At 40.5% G+C, this 18,166-nt stretch overlaps 1 protein-coding gene across 1 annotated transcript; it reads right to left on the reverse strand.

Moving 5' to 3' along the window:
• Positions 1 to 626: 626 nt before the first annotated feature.
• Positions 627 to 18,152, reverse strand: LOC112846034 (protein NLRC3-like). Its single transcript, XM_025905261.1, has 6 exons — positions 16,436 to 18,152; positions 11,474 to 11,647; positions 9,516 to 9,689; positions 5,713 to 5,759; positions 5,032 to 5,037; positions 627 to 640 (listed from the first exon to the last, which is right to left on the reverse strand). The coding sequence occupies exons 1-6, from the start codon at positions 18,115 to 18,117 to the stop codon at positions 627 to 629; spliced, it is 2,097 nt and encodes a 698-aa protein (XP_025761046.1). The 5' UTR covers positions 18,118 to 18,152.
• Positions 18,153 to 18,166: the final 14 nt, after the last annotated feature.

Below are 18,166 nucleotides of genomic sequence, written 5' to 3' on the forward strand. Positions count from 1 at the left end.
TGCTGATTGGTCCGCGGATCGTGTGGTCGCATTCAAAATCCATCACCAGCAGTTGTCCCGGGGGCAGACACTGACAGAAGCAGACCTGACCCTGGCCTCCAAAACCCATGACATTTGTGCCTGTGACTTTTGTGACTTTTCCAGTTCTTTATATAGTGTGTACGTTAGTTTTCATTGTAAATAGCACATTGTAAATAGCACTGGAACTGAAGGGTTGAGCTGCCTTATTGTTTTTCCTTGCACTGTTTTCTCCTGTTTATCTCAGTTAGGGAGTAAGGTGTAGCGCTTGTCTTTTGTTTGGTTTTTCATTTCACATAGGGTTTTAGATAGCACCTCCTCCTGCCTTAGCTTGTTTTGTTTGTTATTTTGGCCTTTGTTCACCCCGGAGCTTCTTTTTTCCAGTGTAGCAAAATAAACCACCATTCATTAAGAAATTGGTTGTCCCTGTGGATGGTTTTGGGGACCAGGGCGGGGCCTTCTTCTCAAACTTATGTTGCGTTTCTGTACCCCTAGACTGGGGTTTAGTTCCTGTACCCCTAGACAGATTCACCAAACCAGTTGTTTGAAGAGGCTCATTTTTCATTATCAGTTAAGTCTCTTCGATCCCCACACCCTCTAGCAGATCATTACATGAAGGAACCTGTAAAACACAGGCACGTTCATGCTCATAGGTGTACACACGGGTGCTCACACACACAAACTACACCCTTTTTGGCTCCTACCTCAAAGCACACTGTGCGCTGTCGATCGAACATGCTGCACAATAATATTTAGTATTTACTGTTATATTCACATAGATCATCGTGATGATATTGTTTATTATATTGCTCTTTTTTCCCTTTTTTTCCTCTTTTCTCTTTCTCAACAGGTGATCAATATATGTATTTTTTCTCTGTTTGTTTTGTTGGTTTTTGTTTTTTGCCCTTCATCACCGTTCCTCTTCCCCACTGTTTTTCTTTCCCTCTTTCTTTTCCCCAGTCAAGCCTGTCCCATATTTAGCAAGTGAAAATAAAATAAAATAAACAATAAAAGGTGAATCAAATAGACCAATACGGCAAGGCTGGGATGGTCCATTTGGTAAAGTAAATCCGTTGGGCATCTTTCTTCACCTTTAGACAATAATTCTGATGGCAAAAGAACCAAAATGGGAAAGGCAAAAAAGAAAAAAGTCAAGACTCTTTAAGGACACCACATCAAGATCTGGTAACTGGAAACCATCTGTTGTGTAAAAAAAAATACACAATTACAAAGACTTTTTAGGTGAAGTGGTATTTATTTATTTCTGATATGGACTTAAGTGACAACAAGAAAGACCAAAGCGGAATCCCGTCGGCACCAATAATTGCCTCAGGTAAATATTAACACAATAGTGTTAATATTGTGCAATATAAAGTTAAACTGAAATAAATAATTGTTTTCTTAAAATAAAGAACAAATGAAAGAGAAAGAGATTGTCATGGCCCTGTGCCTCCCCGGCTAGCCCTTTCTGCATGTGTGGGGCTCCAGTGCGGAAGCTGCCGGCAACCGTTTAATCAACCTAAAACAAGGTAGGCGCAGTATGGCAGACTATTCGATTGACTTTTGGACCCTGGCTGTGCAAGCTAAGTGGGGCTCTGAGGCTCTAAAAACCGCCCTGTTAAATAATGTCAATGAGGAGCTGAAAGATGAAATTATGATGCGAGAAATCCCTTCCTCTCTGGAGGCGCTTATGTCACTATGCGTCCTGGTGGGCGCGCTGGGCCTTATGGAAACAGCCGTTTCGGGAACTTCGAGGGAAGACCAGCCTGAGTCATGGGAAGCCCAGAGTGTCAGGGAGGAGGAGGGGGAACAACCAATGCAGCTTGGTCGCTCACAGCTCTCGCCTACGGAACGACAGCGCAGCTTTGCACATTCACACCAAGTCTCTGCCTCACCCCCTCCGGGTGTCAACTCTATCCAGTCAACGTTTGCCAGACATAACTCTTGTCACCTTACCCATCACCCTCACCCTCTCTGGCAATCACACGGAGAACATTTGCTTTTGTGTTTTCAAGGCTCATGTCACCCCCTCGTGATAGGTTACCCATGGCTCATGCAACACAATCCACAGATTGATTAACAAAAGAAGCGTGTTACGGGATGGAGCACTGAATGCCATATGAACTACCTTCCGTCTGCCACTCCACCTGTGCCTGCCTCCTCTCCAGGGGAGCCCTTTCTGCCTGCAGATCTGTCATCAGTACCTAGTGTCTATCATGATCTCTGCACAGAAAAAAGATCTGCATTGCGCACAAAAAGAAAGAAATAAAAATTAACAGTACCTGTATTGAAATTAAAGTAAATACGTTAACAATTCTGTTTTGCAGTGTTAGTCAGTAAGTGACTGGCTGCTCCAGTATGGGATTAGAACGATGTCGCCTTATCCCATAGTCCAGCCAATCACGCGATTCACATTCACGTATATGCGCAGCTAATCAACGTCGTTGACAGGCTATGACAGGGGCCTTATGTGCCGACACCGGTGTTTTAGCTAGCAAAGCGGCGTGACTGATGTGGAGTGAAGCCACGGTAATGACAACGTGAACAACCATTGGAGATGTGAGCAGGACAGACGGAACAACTGACGGAAAAAGTGTGGACTTTATACCAGTTTTGATTTTGTGTTTATAGGCCACGTAAAACCGGAGTTATGATAAACATATCTGCAATGTTTGGTTTTCTTCCTGAATACTGTCGTTGTTTATATTAACTGTGGGAAGAAACGGTAAAAACTGTGTTTTATAAGGACAATGCTCGAAAGCACTCTCCGCCTGTGAGCAAAGATGAAACCAAGACACCCCCACCCTTTCCCATTGGTTGAAAAATGTACCATGTCGACCAATCAAAACATGGTATTTAGTTGTTAAGAAACGGGAGGAAGTTTTAGGAGTGACGGCGATTTTGAGATGTGAGAGATTTGTGACGTTTAGTGCAAATCTTGTGTAGTTAGTGTGTAGTTAGTGTGTAGTTAGTGTGTAGTTAGTGTGTAGTGTATTCAATAGTTTTGTTGTGTGTGTCAGAACAATGAGGCGACTGCTGAATGTTACAGGTGTTACAGGAGTGATACATCTCCTCTTGTCAGGCCTGCAGGTATCAGGCTTGTGATGTTCTCCTTCATCTCATAGTGGACAGAAATTATTTTTTGGAGTGGCACAAATAATTTGTGTGGCATCAGATCTGATGCAGAACAGCTGATTGTTCTGTAAATATTTTGAAATGTTTGTTTAAAAAACGCCTTGGCAGCATTTTTAGGTAAACAGCAGCAAAAAACTTTGTTGTTTGCAAAACTCTGTAACTTTTTTTAAGAAGTAACTATATAATTAATTGCCCAACATTGGTCTTTATATACTGTATTTTGCAGACAGAGAGTTGCGGGACTCTCTCCTAGACCACAGACTCATAATACAAGTCAGAGCTTTATTTAACATGTAAAAAGAAAGAAAGTTGTGTTTTTAAAATTGGAGTTCAAGTTATTTTTTACTTCCAATAGTGTTAACATACTACACAGGTCATGAACAAGATTTTTTTTTTTAATTTTCATTGTAAGTGGGGTAAAGCAGTTAATTAAATGTAGTCTATGTAAATGCTGTAATTTGATTATTTTAATAAACCATGTAACTTGGATGGATTCGATGCTGCCGTGACCACAGTGCACACGTCTGATGTCGCTCACAGTGGTCCAAGGGACGCTCAGGGAGTTTGTGTGTTCGCTCAGACACATGAAAAATTAGAGGGAACATTGTTCGTAAATCAGTTTTGTACTTGTAAATCAGGATTTGTATGTGTAAAAAGAATTTGTGTGTGTAAAAAAGATTTGTATGTGTATGTATGATTTGTATGCAGATATTTATATAGAGGGATTATCTTTTTGAGTGATATGATTTTAATTGGATCTAAAAAGCTGGATCTAGACATCATTGAGCCGATAACATTATCAAACACTTCATGCCATCTGAGTTTATTACACTGACATCATATAATTCATCTTCTAACCAGCAGAGGGCCACAAATCACCATGAATGAGGAGCTCAAGTAGATGTTAGTGACATTAGAGCTGTACATATTGATCTGATCAATATGAAAGTTCATGTTTCTTTGATTGGATCAGTTTTTAAAAGCAGCTGTTTTTATAGAATGACAGAAACATGACAGATGCCGAATGTCTTAAATATTTAATACACTGAGTGCTATTGAATGCCAACTTATTCAGCCATGATGGAAAAATCACATTAAGAAGAGAAATCAAACATTTGGATTCATTTTAATGAGCTCAGACTTGTTGAAAATGCAGAGGAGCTGGTTGTGAACTGAGCTTCAGAGAAACACAACATACTGATATTCACTGTGAAGTTTTAAGTGGAAAAAGACAGAAAAACAACATGTGGATTCTGCAATGATGGCAGCTTGAATCAGTGAATCTGAAAACGTGTTTCTGAGTGAGAGAGACAGAGTGTTTCTCTAACAGGAGACACTCTTTACACTCAACTCAGCACAGGGACACTGAGGAACCAGGAAAGACCCAAAACCCAGGATAAAGAGTTTCAGTGAATGTGGTGTTGAAGGTGTGGAGGTGGATCAGAGTGTCAGAGGAGACTCTGTAGAAGGACAGAGTGCCAGCAGGACAGTCCACATACACTGCTGCTCTGTTAGAGACAGAGGAGGAGGAGGAGGGGGAGATGGCTATTGATCTGTTATTGTGCCAGACAGAACGGGGACCATCATAAGAGCAGTACAGACTCCAGGACTGATCATTCCACCCAAACACACAGTCATTACTTTCTCCTTTCCTTCTGATTCTTCTGTAACTCACAGATATCCAAACAACTCTTCTCCACTCGACCTCCCAGTAACAGCGACCAGTCAGACGATTTTTACACAGCAGCTGAGGATGAACATCAAATCTGTCTGGATGATCAGGATATGACTGAACCTCCTTCACACGTGTCACCTTCCTGTTGTTGTCAGACAGTTTCAGGTTTGTGTTCACTGTGTTTGTGTCGATTGTGAGTTGACAGGAATCTGATGGAGGAACAAATACAATAAGATAAGATAAGATAAGATAAGATAAGATAACCTTTATTAGTCCCACACGTGGGAAATTTGTTTTGTCACAGCAGGAAGTGGACAGTGCAAAAGTTATGAAGCAAAAATTAGAATAAAATAAAATAAGAATAAATACAGTACACAACTGTACAGAATAGAATAAAATAAAATACTATATACAGTAGAATAAAATAGAATAAAATATACAATGAGATAAAAATAGAATACAAATGCTATATACAACTGAGTAAAAATACAACGATGCCAGAAAAGATTATTGCACTTAGTGTTATTGCACATTTGTGGATGTGTGTGTTTGATCAGTTAAAGTCTTTGTTGTGGAGTCTGACAGCAGTGGGGAGGAAAGACCTGTGAAATCTCTCCGTCCCACACCGTGGGTGCCGCAGTCTCCCACTGAAGGAGCTGCTCAGTGCTGTCACAGTCTCATGCATGGGGTGGGAGATGTTGTCCAACAGGGATGACAGCTTAGCCACCATTCTCCTGTCACTCACCACCTCCACTGGGTCCAGAGGGCATCCAATCCAAATATAGTTATTGATTCTTTGAGATGTGAATGAGTGATGTGACAGTTTGAAGATGGTTGAATGTGTGCTGCTTTGTTTTCATGAATCACATTAAAAACACACTTACACTTCCTCAGACCTGGTCTCAACCATCGGACTCCAGCAGGCTCCACCCTGAAAGGAGGAGGGGGGTCAGACCAGCACAGTCTCTTTCAGCATGCACACATGGACATTACATGGCTCCCATACACATATTGTAGGACACTGACAAAGAAATAGTCCAACATTTTCACAAATGCACTTCAATCCATACATGGATGAAACTGCTGATGATTTCGACTGATCCACTATGTTAGCTTAAATCAACATAGTGATAAATCAACGCCCCCGAGTCATACTAAGTATCCAAAACCTCAAGGCACAGGCCAATTGGGCGGTGTGGCAGCAATATTTCAAACCAGGCTATTAATCAACCAAAAACCAAGACTGTCTTAGCCTTCCAACCTTCCTTTCATATGTCTGTGAAGGTTCCCATTCATCCAGGTCATCGTAGTGGAAGAAGCTTGGAAAGAAAAGCGTCTGGCAATCTTATTTGCTTGAAGACATTTCACCTCTCATCCATTTTCATTCAAACCTGTTCTCAGAAAACCTAATTTACTGCTCCTAAGTTCAGATAAAACTGAGGTTATTGTACTCGGCCCTGAAAACCTTAGAAATATGGTATCTAACCAAATTCTTATTCTGGATGGCATTACCTCAGCATCCAGTAAAACTGTGAGGAACCTTGGAGTCATTTTTGACCAGGACATGTCCTTCAACGCACATATTAAACAAATATGTAAGACTGCTTTCTTCCATTTGTGCAACATCTCTAAAGTTAGAAATATCCTGTCTCAGAGTGACGCTGAAAAACTAGTTCATGCATTTATTACTTCTACTTCTATAACTGTTTTTGCCCAAAACACCAGAATCTCAGCTAACCCTAAAAAAAACTATTTCAACAACCACCAAACAGCTAAAACAGTAAATCCGTGCAGGTAGAGGGATTCTGCACAAAAACGTAAACAAAAAAGTGCGGACCCGCTGACGAATCAGAATCAGTGAGATGTTGGCTTTCTCACCTGACAGCACGTCCACGGACACGCCGTGGAACAACATTGACTGAACCAGCAGCAAAAGAAGATCCATTGCTTGTTTTCTCTTCTTTTTCTCTCAACAGGTGATCCAGGAGATTTTTTTTTTCTCTCTCTCTTTGTCTTTGTAAGTGCCCTTTCTCACTGTCCCTTTTCCCTTCTGTTTTTCTTTTCCTTCCTCTCTTTCTTTCTCCCTTTCCTATCCCCCAGTCATGTCTGTCCCATCTGTAACAACTGAAAATAAAATAAATAAAACTAACTAAGTTTGATCAAATGGACCAATACGGCAATGCCATGATGATCCATTTGGCAAAATAAATCCATTTGGTATCCTTGTTGGTCTTCAGACAACAATTCTGACGGCTTAAGAACCAAATGGGACAGACAAAAAAAAAAAAAAAAAAAAAAAAAAAAAAAAGAAGATCCAAACTACGCTTCACATTTTGCTTGACTTTGCTTCCACCATGATACAAATCACACTTCATGCACATTCTCTCTTTCTCTCTCAGGAACAGTTTCCCATCTAAAGATTTTGTTTTTAGATGTTTTCTGCATTGTTCGCTTGCTTATTACTCAGTCTACCAGTCTACTGTTGTTTACAGCGCTGTCGGCCACTGTTTTTTTCTTTTCTTTTCTTAGTTTGACAAGAAAACCTTCTTTCTGCTGTTCAATACTCAACAAATTTTAACTTTTGGAAATTATGCAAAATTGCAAAATGCTTAGCTGTGTCTCTAATAAAACCTCTGTAGCTTTGCTCTGTTTTACTTCAGAAGAATCAGGTAATGTTCATATTTTGACTAATGGTTTTCTTTCAATTTTGATCTACTGCAGCACATTTTTAAGGTTATCTGCTATTAAAAACCCACAAAGGCATCTGCTGTGATGTTTCCACATTTGGAAAAGTGTCAGCTCACTATTTATAGATATAAAAAATATGGACATGTAGTGATAAGTGATCAAAATTATAATATTTCTGACTGTCTGAGGCAAAATCTACCCAATTCAAATTGAATTGTGGATCGAATCGATTCTAGAAATCAGTGACGATACCCAGCCATACTTATAGTACCATATCACCCCATTAGAGCACTTTACTCTCACACTGCAGGCTTACTTATTGTTCCTAGAGTATTTAAAAGTAGAGTTGGATGCAGCCACTCTTTTATGGAACCAGCTTCCTGTTTGGATTCAGGAGACAGATATTATCTCTACTTTTAAGATTAGGCTTCAAACTTTCATTTTTGCTAATGTATGTAGTTAGGGCTGGACAAGTGACTCTGAATCCTCTCTTAGTTATGCTACAATAGACATAGCCTGCTTGGTAGGCTGCTTCAAGTCAAAAATCAAGCCAAATCAAAATTTATTTATATAGCACATTTAAAAACAACAGTGTTGATCAAAGTGCTTCACAAATTAGGAAATAAATAAAATAAGCCAAATTTACCAAACAGCAACACAAGATAAGACAAACTTCAAAGCCAATTAAATGATAGTCAGACGGAGCCAGGGTAAAAAGATCTTTAAGCAAGGTTTAAAAGACTAAATAGCCCCAGAAGAGTGAATGGCAAAAGGGAGATTGTTCCACAGTCTAGGTGCTGCAACAGCAAAGGCATGATCACCTCTGGTTTTAGCCTAGACTTAGGTTGCATTAAAAGCATCTAGTTTGAAGATCTCAGTGGGGGTTTTGTTTTTTAGGATTATACAAATGGAGAAGTTCTGTTAAATAGCTAGGCGTGATATTGTTTAAGATTTTATAAGTGAGTAAAAGAATTTTAAAATCAATGTGAAATTTCACAGGAAGCCAGTATAAGTTGTCTAAATAAAGGGAGTTACAATATTCCAGTCTAGAGGTAATGAATGCATGAATACGTTTTTCAAGGTCCTTGGGGAGAGAAAAGGCTTAGATTTAGAAATTTGACATAGCTGATAGAAGCTGGATTAAACCACAGTAGATAATTGTTTCTCTAATTTGAAGGAGCTATCCAAGAGTACACCAAGGTCTCTTACAATGTGGGAGAGGTAGCTAGCAAGGGGGCCAAGGGTATCGGTTAGTTAGTTCAGAGGGATATGGCTGTCAAAGACAATAACTTCAGTTTTGCTATCATTCAAAGTAGGAGAGTTTTGAGATAGCCAGGTTCTGACATCATGAAGATGGTTATGCAATGTATGCAATGGATCTGTGACATTCAAACTCAAAGGAAAGTAAATCTGACGTTGGCTCTCTGCTTAGCTTCTTTATCCTGTCTTCCTTCTCTCACCCCAACCGGTTCCAGCAGATGACCGCCCCTCCCTAGGCCGGTTTCTGCTAGAGGTTTCTTCCTGTTAAAACTGAGTTTTTCTTTCCCACTGTCACCAAAGTGCTTGCTCATAGGGGTCATTTGATTGTTTGAGTCTTCTGTCTATTACTGTAGGGTTTACCTTACAATATAAAGCACCTTGAGGTGACTGCTTTTGTGATATGGCGCTATATAAAGAAAACTGTATTGAATTTCTGGTCTGTCATGTACACTACTGTATTGAAGAAATTACATGACTGATTCAAACTGTGATATTAAAAATAATCAAATGAAGTACAGCAGCAAAATACTCTGACTGTAATAATACAAACTTAAATATGTGAAGAAGGCAAGTAAAACTAATCCTTTAATATTATATCAGATTGATAACAAATAATAATAACAATAATTAATAATAGATTTATATTAGCGGTGTGAAACTTGACAGTATACATTCTCTAATATTGACATGAGTAATTCTGGTTTTAAATAGTTATCAATGAAAATTAATGAATCCTCACCTGAGAATTCCCAGTGTACAGTGTGGACTCTCTACAGCGGCAAACAGAAGCTTCAGTTTCGACTCATGCAAGTTGTTGTTATTCAGGTCCAGCTCTCTCAGACTAGAGGACTGAGAGCTAAGGAATGAGGACAGAACTTCATAGCTCGTGTCTGAGAGGTTACACCCACTCAGTCTGAAAAAGATGTGAAATTGAGACAACATTAATATAAAAAAAAAATTCTCAACTTTTATTATGTCATGGTCAGGGTCATATGACCCAGTATTCTGAGTTTTTTTTTTAATGTTTTTGTTATTGTTTTCAGTCTAGTTTCATTTCAGTTTATCTAGTTGCATTCTGTCATGCCTAGGTTACAGTTCTAGTTCATGATTTATCAAGCTCCCCATTTGTCTCCCCATTTTTCTGTGTTAAGTCTTGTGTGTTTATCTGTCATGTTTCATGTCCAAGTTTTCTTTGCTTGTCAAGTTCGAGTCATGTCTGGGTCTCGTTACGTTTCCCGTTTTATTTTGAAGGAGCCTTGTGTTTTTTGTTTATTGTATTTAGCTTCACGTCCCCTGTCCAGTCATTATGTTAATTGTTGTCAGCTGTTTTCCCCATGTGATTCTGCTCATTCCTTATGTGTACTTAGTCTGTGTGTTTCTGCTCAGTCAGTGTCAGATTGTCTGTTGTCCTCACCACCAGAGTTCATATGTTTGCCTCATTGTTTCACTGTGTTTGCTAGTTTACTCAGTGTTCATAGTTTTTTCATAGTTTTTCACTGACTGTCACAGCCCTTTGTTAACACAGTGTTCATAGTCTCCTTAGTTTCTCTAGTTTCATGTTTCTTGTGCCATCAGCCACAATAAAGGCTCGCTTTATTTTGAAACGTCATTTTGTCTGCATCGTGTCTGCACACCGGCACACCCTGCCGAGACATATTAATTTCTTAAATTAATTCTAACAGACTTTAAAATGTACTTAGAACAATATACTTATATATCAGGGAGAAGCTGGTATATTTTATTTAGTTTAGTACATAATACCACATTCATACTTCATTTTTTGTGAATTTTGTAATTTAAGCATTTATTATTCAAAATACTAAATATTGACTGTAGGCACAAATCAGGCCCCATCTTAAAAACTAATACAGATATTCAAAGCTGGCATAGAGAATAATGTAGAATGTTGTAGGGCTGTTGTGGCTGACATGCCTCTGCAATGTTGCGTGGACATCAGTGGTGGTATCCCTGGAATGGCAGACCAGGGTGGTCGTCCCCATTTTTAACAAGGGGGACCGGATGGTTTGTTTCAACTACCGGGGATCACACTCCTCAGGATCCCTGGGGAAGTCTATACCAGGGTGCTGGAAAGGAGAGTCTGTCCGAGAAGGAACAATGTGGTTTTCGTCCAAGTCGTGGTACCCTGGACCAGCTCTTTATCCACTCTTGGACACATGGAACTTTGCCCAACCACTCTACATGTGTTTTGTGGATTTGGACAAGGCATTCGACCATGTTCCTCTGGGTGTCCTGTGGGAGTTGCAGCGGGAGTGTGGGGTGTATGGCCCAATGCTATGGGCCATTCTATCCTTATAAAACCATTGCAAGAGCTTGGTCCACATAGCCAGCAATAGGTCGGGTTTGTTCCTGGTTGGTGATGGGCTTCATGACTTTTAGACTTCATGACTCATTGTCCGAGGCTGAAAAACTGTCCTGTCAAGCATCTCTCTCTCACCACTCCATTTCTTTTTCTATCAGCCTTTAAATGAACCCTGCTCAAATCTGTCACTTCTATTTGGAGTCAAAAGGAAAATCTGTTGTTCAGTTGTTTGGAAAGAGAAAACATTTCTGAAACCACTCTGCTTCACATTTGTCTTCATACACATCCTTAACATTTGTGAAATAAAGAAAGTTTCAAACATCAACCAAAGATTTGAAATAGAGAAAACCAACAACAGCTGCAGTCAGTGAACTCACCTCAGAGTCTCCACTCGACAGTTTGGACTTTCCAGTCCAGCACATATAAGCCTCACTGCTAAATCTTGTAAGTCATTGTTACTCATGTCCAGCTCTGTTAGATGGGAGGGGTTGGACTTCAGAGCTGAGGACAAAACTTCACAGTGAGTCTCTGAGAGTTGACAACCAGTCAGTCTGTTATTAGAGAAAATACAAAAGTGTTAAAAGCATAAACTCTGCATTATAAATAAAGACTGAATGCATACAAAGAGGAAAAAAAGGAGTGAGGTCATAATGTGTTGAACATCTGGTATTCACATATGTGTTTCAGCTCTTCTTACTGTGTTTGACATGACATAATGAAGCAGTCTCTCTCAGACATGCAGACTTTTAATGAGAGTCTTTGTTTAATCTGCAGATGAAAAACTGGAGATGGCATCCCATATAGGCTTCATCATGTCCACAGTCTGTCAGTGAGATCTGATCCAGAGTCAGAGTGAATACACACTTTTGGACTGTTTCCTGTTTTTATTCTAACTCTAGAACATTTCGAACTCAATTCAATTCAATTTTATTTATATAGCGCCAAATCACAACAAAAGTCGCCTCAAGGCGCTTTATATTGTACAGTAGATCGCACAATAATAGATACAGAGAAAAACCCAATAATCATATTACCCCCTATGAGCAAGCACTTTGGCGACAGTGGGAAGGAAAAACTCCCTTTTAACAGGAAGAAACCTCCGGCAGAACCAGGCTCAGGGAGGGGCGGGGCCATCTGCTGCGACCGGTTGGGGTGAGAGAAGGAAAACAGAATAAAGACATGCTATGGAAGGGAGACAGAGATTAATAACAGACATGATTCGATGCAGAGAGGTCTGTTAACACATAGTGAGTGAGAAAGGTGACTGGAAAGGAAAAACTCAATGCATCATGGGAATCCCCGGCAGCCTACGTCTATTGCAGCATAACTAAGGGAGGATTCAGGGTCACCTGGTCCAGCCCTAACTATATGCTTTAGCAAAAAGGAAAGTTTGAAGCCTAATCTTGAAAGTAGAGATAGTGTCTGTCTCCCGAATCCAAACTGGAAGCTGGTTCCACAGAAGAGGGACCTGAAAACTGAAGGCTCTGCTTCCCATTCTACTTTTAAATGATCTAGGAACAACAAGTAGGCCTGCAGAGCGAGAGCGAAGTGCTCTACTAGGGTGATATGGTACTACAAGGTAATTAAGATAAGATGGGGCCTGATTATTTAAGACCTTGTATGTGAGGAGCAGGATTTTGAATTCAATTCTGGATTTAACAGGAAGCCAATGAAGGGAAGCCAAAACAGGAGAAATATGCTCTCTCTTTCTAGTCCCTGTCAGGACTCTTGCTGCAGCATTTTGGATTAGCTGAAGACTTTTCAGGGAGTTTTTAGGACATCCTGATAATAATGAATTACAGTAGTCCAGCCTGGAAGTAATAAATGCATGAACTAGTTTTTCAGCATCACTCTGAGACAGGATATTTCTAATTTTAGAGATGTTGCGCAAATGGAAGAAAGCAGTCTTACATATTTGTTTAATATGTGCGTTGAAGGACACGTCCTGGTCAAAAATGACTCCAAGGTTCCTCACAGCATTACTGGAGGCCAAGGTAATGCCATCCAGAGTAAGAATCTGGTTAGATACCATATTTCTAAGATTTTTAGGGCCAAGTACAATAACCTCAGTTTTATCTGAATTAAGAAGCAGAACGTTAGCGGCCATCCAGGTCTTTATGTCTTTAAGACATTCCTGCAGTTTAACTAATTGGTGTGTGTTACCTGGCTTCATGGATAGATAGAGCTGCGTGTCATCTGCATAGCAGTGAAAATTTATGCTATGTCTTCTAATGATGCTGCCTAAGGGAAGCATGTATAATGTAAACAGAATTGGTCCTAGCACTGAACCCTGTGGAACTCCATAATTGACCTTAGTGTCTGAAGAGGACTCTCCATTTACATGTACAAATTGGAGTCTATTAGATAGATATGATACAAACCACTGCAGTGCAGTACCTGTAATACCTACAGCATGTTCTAATCGCTCTAATAGGATATTATGATCAACAGTATAAAACGCAGCACTAAGGTCTGGACAAGCACAGAGATGAGTCCACTGTCAGAGGCCATAAGAAGATCATTTGTAACCTTCACTAAAGCTGTTTCTGTGCTGTGATGAGCTCTGAAACCTGACTGAAACTCTTCAGATAAGCCATTCCTCTGCAGATGATCAGTTAGCTGTTTGACAACTACTCTTTCAAGAGTTTTTGATATGAAAGGAAGGTTGGAGATTGGCCTATAATTAGCTAAGACAGCTGGGTCTAGAGATGGCTTTTTAAGTAAAGGTTTAACTACAGCCACCTTGAAGGCCTGTGGTACATAGCCGATTATTAGAGATAGGTTGATCATATTTAAGATCGAAGAATTAATTAATGGCAGGACTTCTTTGAGCAGTTTTGTAGGAATGGGGTCTAAAAGACACGTTGATGGTTTGGAGGAAGTAATTATTGAAGTTAACTCAGAAAGATCAATTGGAGAAAAAGAGTCTAACTTAACATTGATGGTACTAAAAGTAGCTGTAGATAATATTACATCTGTGGGATGATTATTGGTAATTTTTTCTCTAATGATAAAAATTTTATTTGTGAAGAAGTTCATGAAGTCATTACTAGTTAACGTTAAAGGGATTGTTGGCTCAGTAGAGCTCTGACTTTTTGTCAGCCTGGCTACAGTGCTGAAGAGAAACCTGGGGTTGTTCTTATTTTCTTCAATCAGTGACGAATAGTAAGATGTTCTGGCTTTGCGGAGGGCTTTCTTATAAAGCAGCAAACTATTTCTCCAGGCTAAATGATGATCCTCTAAATTTGTGACACGCCATTTCCTCTCCAGCTTACGAGTTATCTGCTTTAGGCTACGTGTTTGAGAATTATACCACGGAGTCAGGGACTTCGGATTTGAGGCCTTAGTTTTCACAGGAGCTACAGTATCCAGAGTCGTACGTAGTGAGGAGGTAAAATTATTAACAAGATAATCAACCTCTGTTAGAGTAGCGTTCAGGTAGCTGCTCTGCTCTGTGTTGGTACAGGGCATTGAAGATGATAACAGTGGGTGGATTATATTCTTAAACTTAGTTACAGCACTTTCAGAAAGACATCTACTGTGATAAAGTCTACTCTCCACTGCTGTGTAATCAATTATTGTAAATTTAAATGTTATCAGGAAATGATCAGACAGCAGAGGGTTTTCAGGAAACACTGTTAAATGTTCAGTTTCTATGCCACATGTTAAAACAAGATCTAGAGTGTGATTAAAGTGGTGGGTGGGTTCTTTTACATTTTGAGAGAAGCCAATTGAGTCTAATAACAGATTCAATGCGATGTTGAGGCTGTCATTTTTAGCATCTACATGGATGTTAAAATCACCCACAATAATTATTTTATCTGAGCTGAGCACTAAATCAGATAAATTCATTAATGGATTCCACACAAAGATGTAATCACAGAACGAACCCGACGCATCAGAATCAGCTTTGTCTTTCTCGGCTTTCTCACCCGACGGCCCGCAGATGGACACGCTGTCAGAGCTCAGCGATTCTGATGCGTCGGTCCGCGCTGTGTTTCCGTCTTTGTTGCGCTGATTCTGAGCTGCAGGGTTTGTCTCTCTCCAACCAAAATTCACTGAGCCAGCAGCAAAAGAAGCAGCAAACTGCGCTTCACATGTGATCAATGTGTCATGAATTCCCTCTGACTTTTGCTGATTTGCTTCGCCACGATAAAAAACACAGCTCTCTGTGCTTGTCCTGCTAAGTCTAGCAGGACAAGCACAGAGATGAATCCATTGTCAGAGGCCATAATAAGATTATTTGTAACCTTCACTAAAGCTGTTTCTGTGCTGTGATGAACTATGAAACCTGACTGGGTGTAATGACATTCACACATATTCATGACATATCTTAAATATGATCAATCTACTTAAAAAGCCATCCGTAGACAGAGCTGTCTTAGCTAATTATAGGCCTATCCCCAACCTTACTTTGATATCAAAATTCATGAAAGATTAGTTGTCAAACAGCTAACAGATTATCTGCAGAGGAATGGCTTATTTGAAGAGTTTCAAGAACCAGCATTCAAGAATGCCTGTGGTCACGTGTGTGATTGGATGAATGTGGCATGTTGTATGTAGCGCATTGTGTAGAAAAGCACTATATAAGAATCAGTTTATTTACCAGGAGAGGAAAAAGGGCTTAATTTCCAGAAATTTGGTACCCCAAAACAAACGTAATTTGTGGCAAAAACAGTGAAAGGTATAAAAAAACATTCTTGAATCTTTAGCGTTAGGACTGTCTGAAGATATATTGGCAGAAGACGCATTTTTAGAATAGAATAGAATGGAATAATCCTTTAATTGTCCCACAAGGGGGAAATTTGGAGATATGATGATTTGAAAATGTGTCCTGTTTGAGATGTTCAGCTCTGATTTAAAGTGATTTTAAGGACGCTGTACCTACAAATGATGGGAGAAGAGACCTTGAGATCAAGAGATGTTTTGATGCTGTGACTGCAGTGATGCGGCCGTTTTACCAGTCTGTCGTTCTGAAGAGACAGTTGAGTATAAAAGCAAAGTTCTCAATTTATCAGCTGATCTACGTCCCTACCCTCAGCTATGGTCATGAGCTGGGTGTAGTGACCAAAAGAATTAGATTGTGGATGCAATATGTGCCAATATATCTTCAGACAATCCTAGCGCTAACAATTCAAGAATGTTTTTCATACCTTTTAGCGTTACATATCAGCATTCACACAATTAATGCTTTAATCTTTAAATATTTAGAAATATGATCTGAAATCTGTCCGTTTTAATTAAAGTCATTTTAATAATCCACAGAATCGCTGGTGTATTTCTGAATAACTAATCTACTGCTCTGTGCTGATGATTTTGATGAGCCAATCTGGACTCACCGAGCTTTTCTGCAGTTTCTCACAGCTGGAATCAATCTCAATCGTCCCCGCTTTGATGTGTTGTACTTGTGCAGGTCCAACTCATCCAGAACCTCCTCTGACATCTGCAGCATGAAGGCCAGAGCTGAGCACTGGATCTCAGAGAGTTTCTTCTCTGAACTGTTCTCCGATCTCAGGAACTCTCGGATCTCCTGGAATAAAGAGAGGTCATTCATCTCCATCAGACAGTGGAAGATGTTGATGCTTCCATCGGAAGAGATTTTATCACTGTTCATCTCCTTCAGGTTGTTGATGACTCTCTGGATGATTTCTGGACTGTGTTCTGTTTGACCCAGCAGACCTCCTAAGAGTCTCTGGTTGGACTCCAGAGAGAGGCCGTGAAGGAAACGAACAAACAAGTCCAGGTAGCCATTTTTACATTGGAGGGATTTCTTCATAACCCACTTCAGAAAATCATCCAAAGATGATTCTTTATATTTTTTCCCCAAGTGATTCTCCAACAACTCTGTCTTCCTGTTGGTATAACAGTGGAACATGTAGACAGCAGCCAGAAACTCCTGAATGCTCAGATGAACAAAGCAGTAGACTGGTTTCTGGAAGATGACACACTCTCTTTTGAATATCTCTGTACAAACTCCTGAGTACATCAAGGTGTCTGTGACATCCAGACCACACTGCTCTAGGTCTTCTTGGTAGAACATAATGTTTCCTTTCTCCAGATGTTCAAACGCCAGCCTGCCCAGCTTGAGAAGAACTTCCCTGTCAGCCTCCATCAGCTCCTGTGGACCCGTTTCATGTCCCTCGTGGTACTTGTTCCTCTTCCTCTTTGCCTGAACCAGCAGGAAGTGTGAGTACATGTCAGTCAGGGTCTTGGGCAGCTCTCCTCTCTGCTCTGTAGTCAGCATGTGCTCCAGAACTGTAGCAGTGACCCAGCAGAAGACTGGGATACTACACATGATGTGGAGGCTCCTGGATGTCTTCATGTGGGAGACGATTCTGCTGGACAGCTCTTCATCACTGAATCTCCTCCTGAAGTACTCCTCCTTCTGGGCGTCAGTGAAGCCTCGTACTTCTGTTACCCTGTTAGCACAGGTAGGAGGGATCTGATTGGCTGCTACAGGTCGGGAAGTTATCCAGATAAGGGCTGAGGGAAGCAGATTTCCCTGGATGAGGTTTGTCAGCAGCTCACTGACTGATGACTTCTGTGTGACATCAGACACCAGGTTCCTGTTGGTGAAATCCAATGAAAGTCTGCTTTCATCCAGGCCATCAAAGATGAACAGAAGCTGAGAGACAGCCAGCTTCTCTGCTGTGACCTTCTGTAATGTTGGATGGAAAACATGGAGCAGCTCCAGAAGACTGTACTGCTCATCTCTGATTAGGTTCAGCTCCCTGAATGAAAGCAGAATCACCACATTGACATGTTGGTTCTCCAAGCCCTCTGCCCAGTCCAGAGTGAACTTCAGTACTGAGAAGGTTTTTCCAACACCAGCGATGCCGTTGGTCAGAACCACTCTGATGGGTCTCTGTTGGTCAGGTAAGGCTTTAAAGATGTCCTGGCACCTGATTGGAGTGTCATGGAGGGCGTCCGTCTTGGAAGCTGTCTCCAGCTGCCTCACCTCATGTTGGGTATGAACCTCTTCACTTGGTCCCTCTGTGATGTAGAGCTCAGTGTAGATCATGTTGAGGAGTGTTGTATTTCCTGTTTCATCAGTTCCTTCAGTCACACGT

Source organism: Oreochromis niloticus, linkage group LG3 (assembly GCF_001858045.2).
Source record: "Oreochromis niloticus isolate F11D_XX linkage group LG3, O_niloticus_UMD_NMBU, whole genome shotgun sequence".
Taxonomy (NCBI): Eukaryota; Metazoa; Chordata; class Actinopteri; order Cichliformes; family Cichlidae; genus Oreochromis; species Oreochromis niloticus.

What these genes read in the sequence shown, in the direction of transcription:
- LOC112846034 (XM_025905261.1), bottom strand. Translation starts at nt 18,117, where the DNA reads ATGATCTACACTGAGCTCTACATCACAGAGGGACCAAGTGAAGAGGTT. An exon ending in AGAAACTGCAGAAAAGCTCG is followed by an intron (nt 11,648 to 16,435) that starts GTGAGTCCAGAT and finishes CTCTAATAACAG; the next exon opens with ACTGACTGGTTGTCAACTCT. An exon ending in TGTACACTGGGAATTCTCAG is followed by an intron (nt 5,760 to 9,515) that starts GTGAGGATTCAT and finishes TCCTCCTTTCAG; the next exon opens with GGTGGAGCCTGCTGGAGTCC.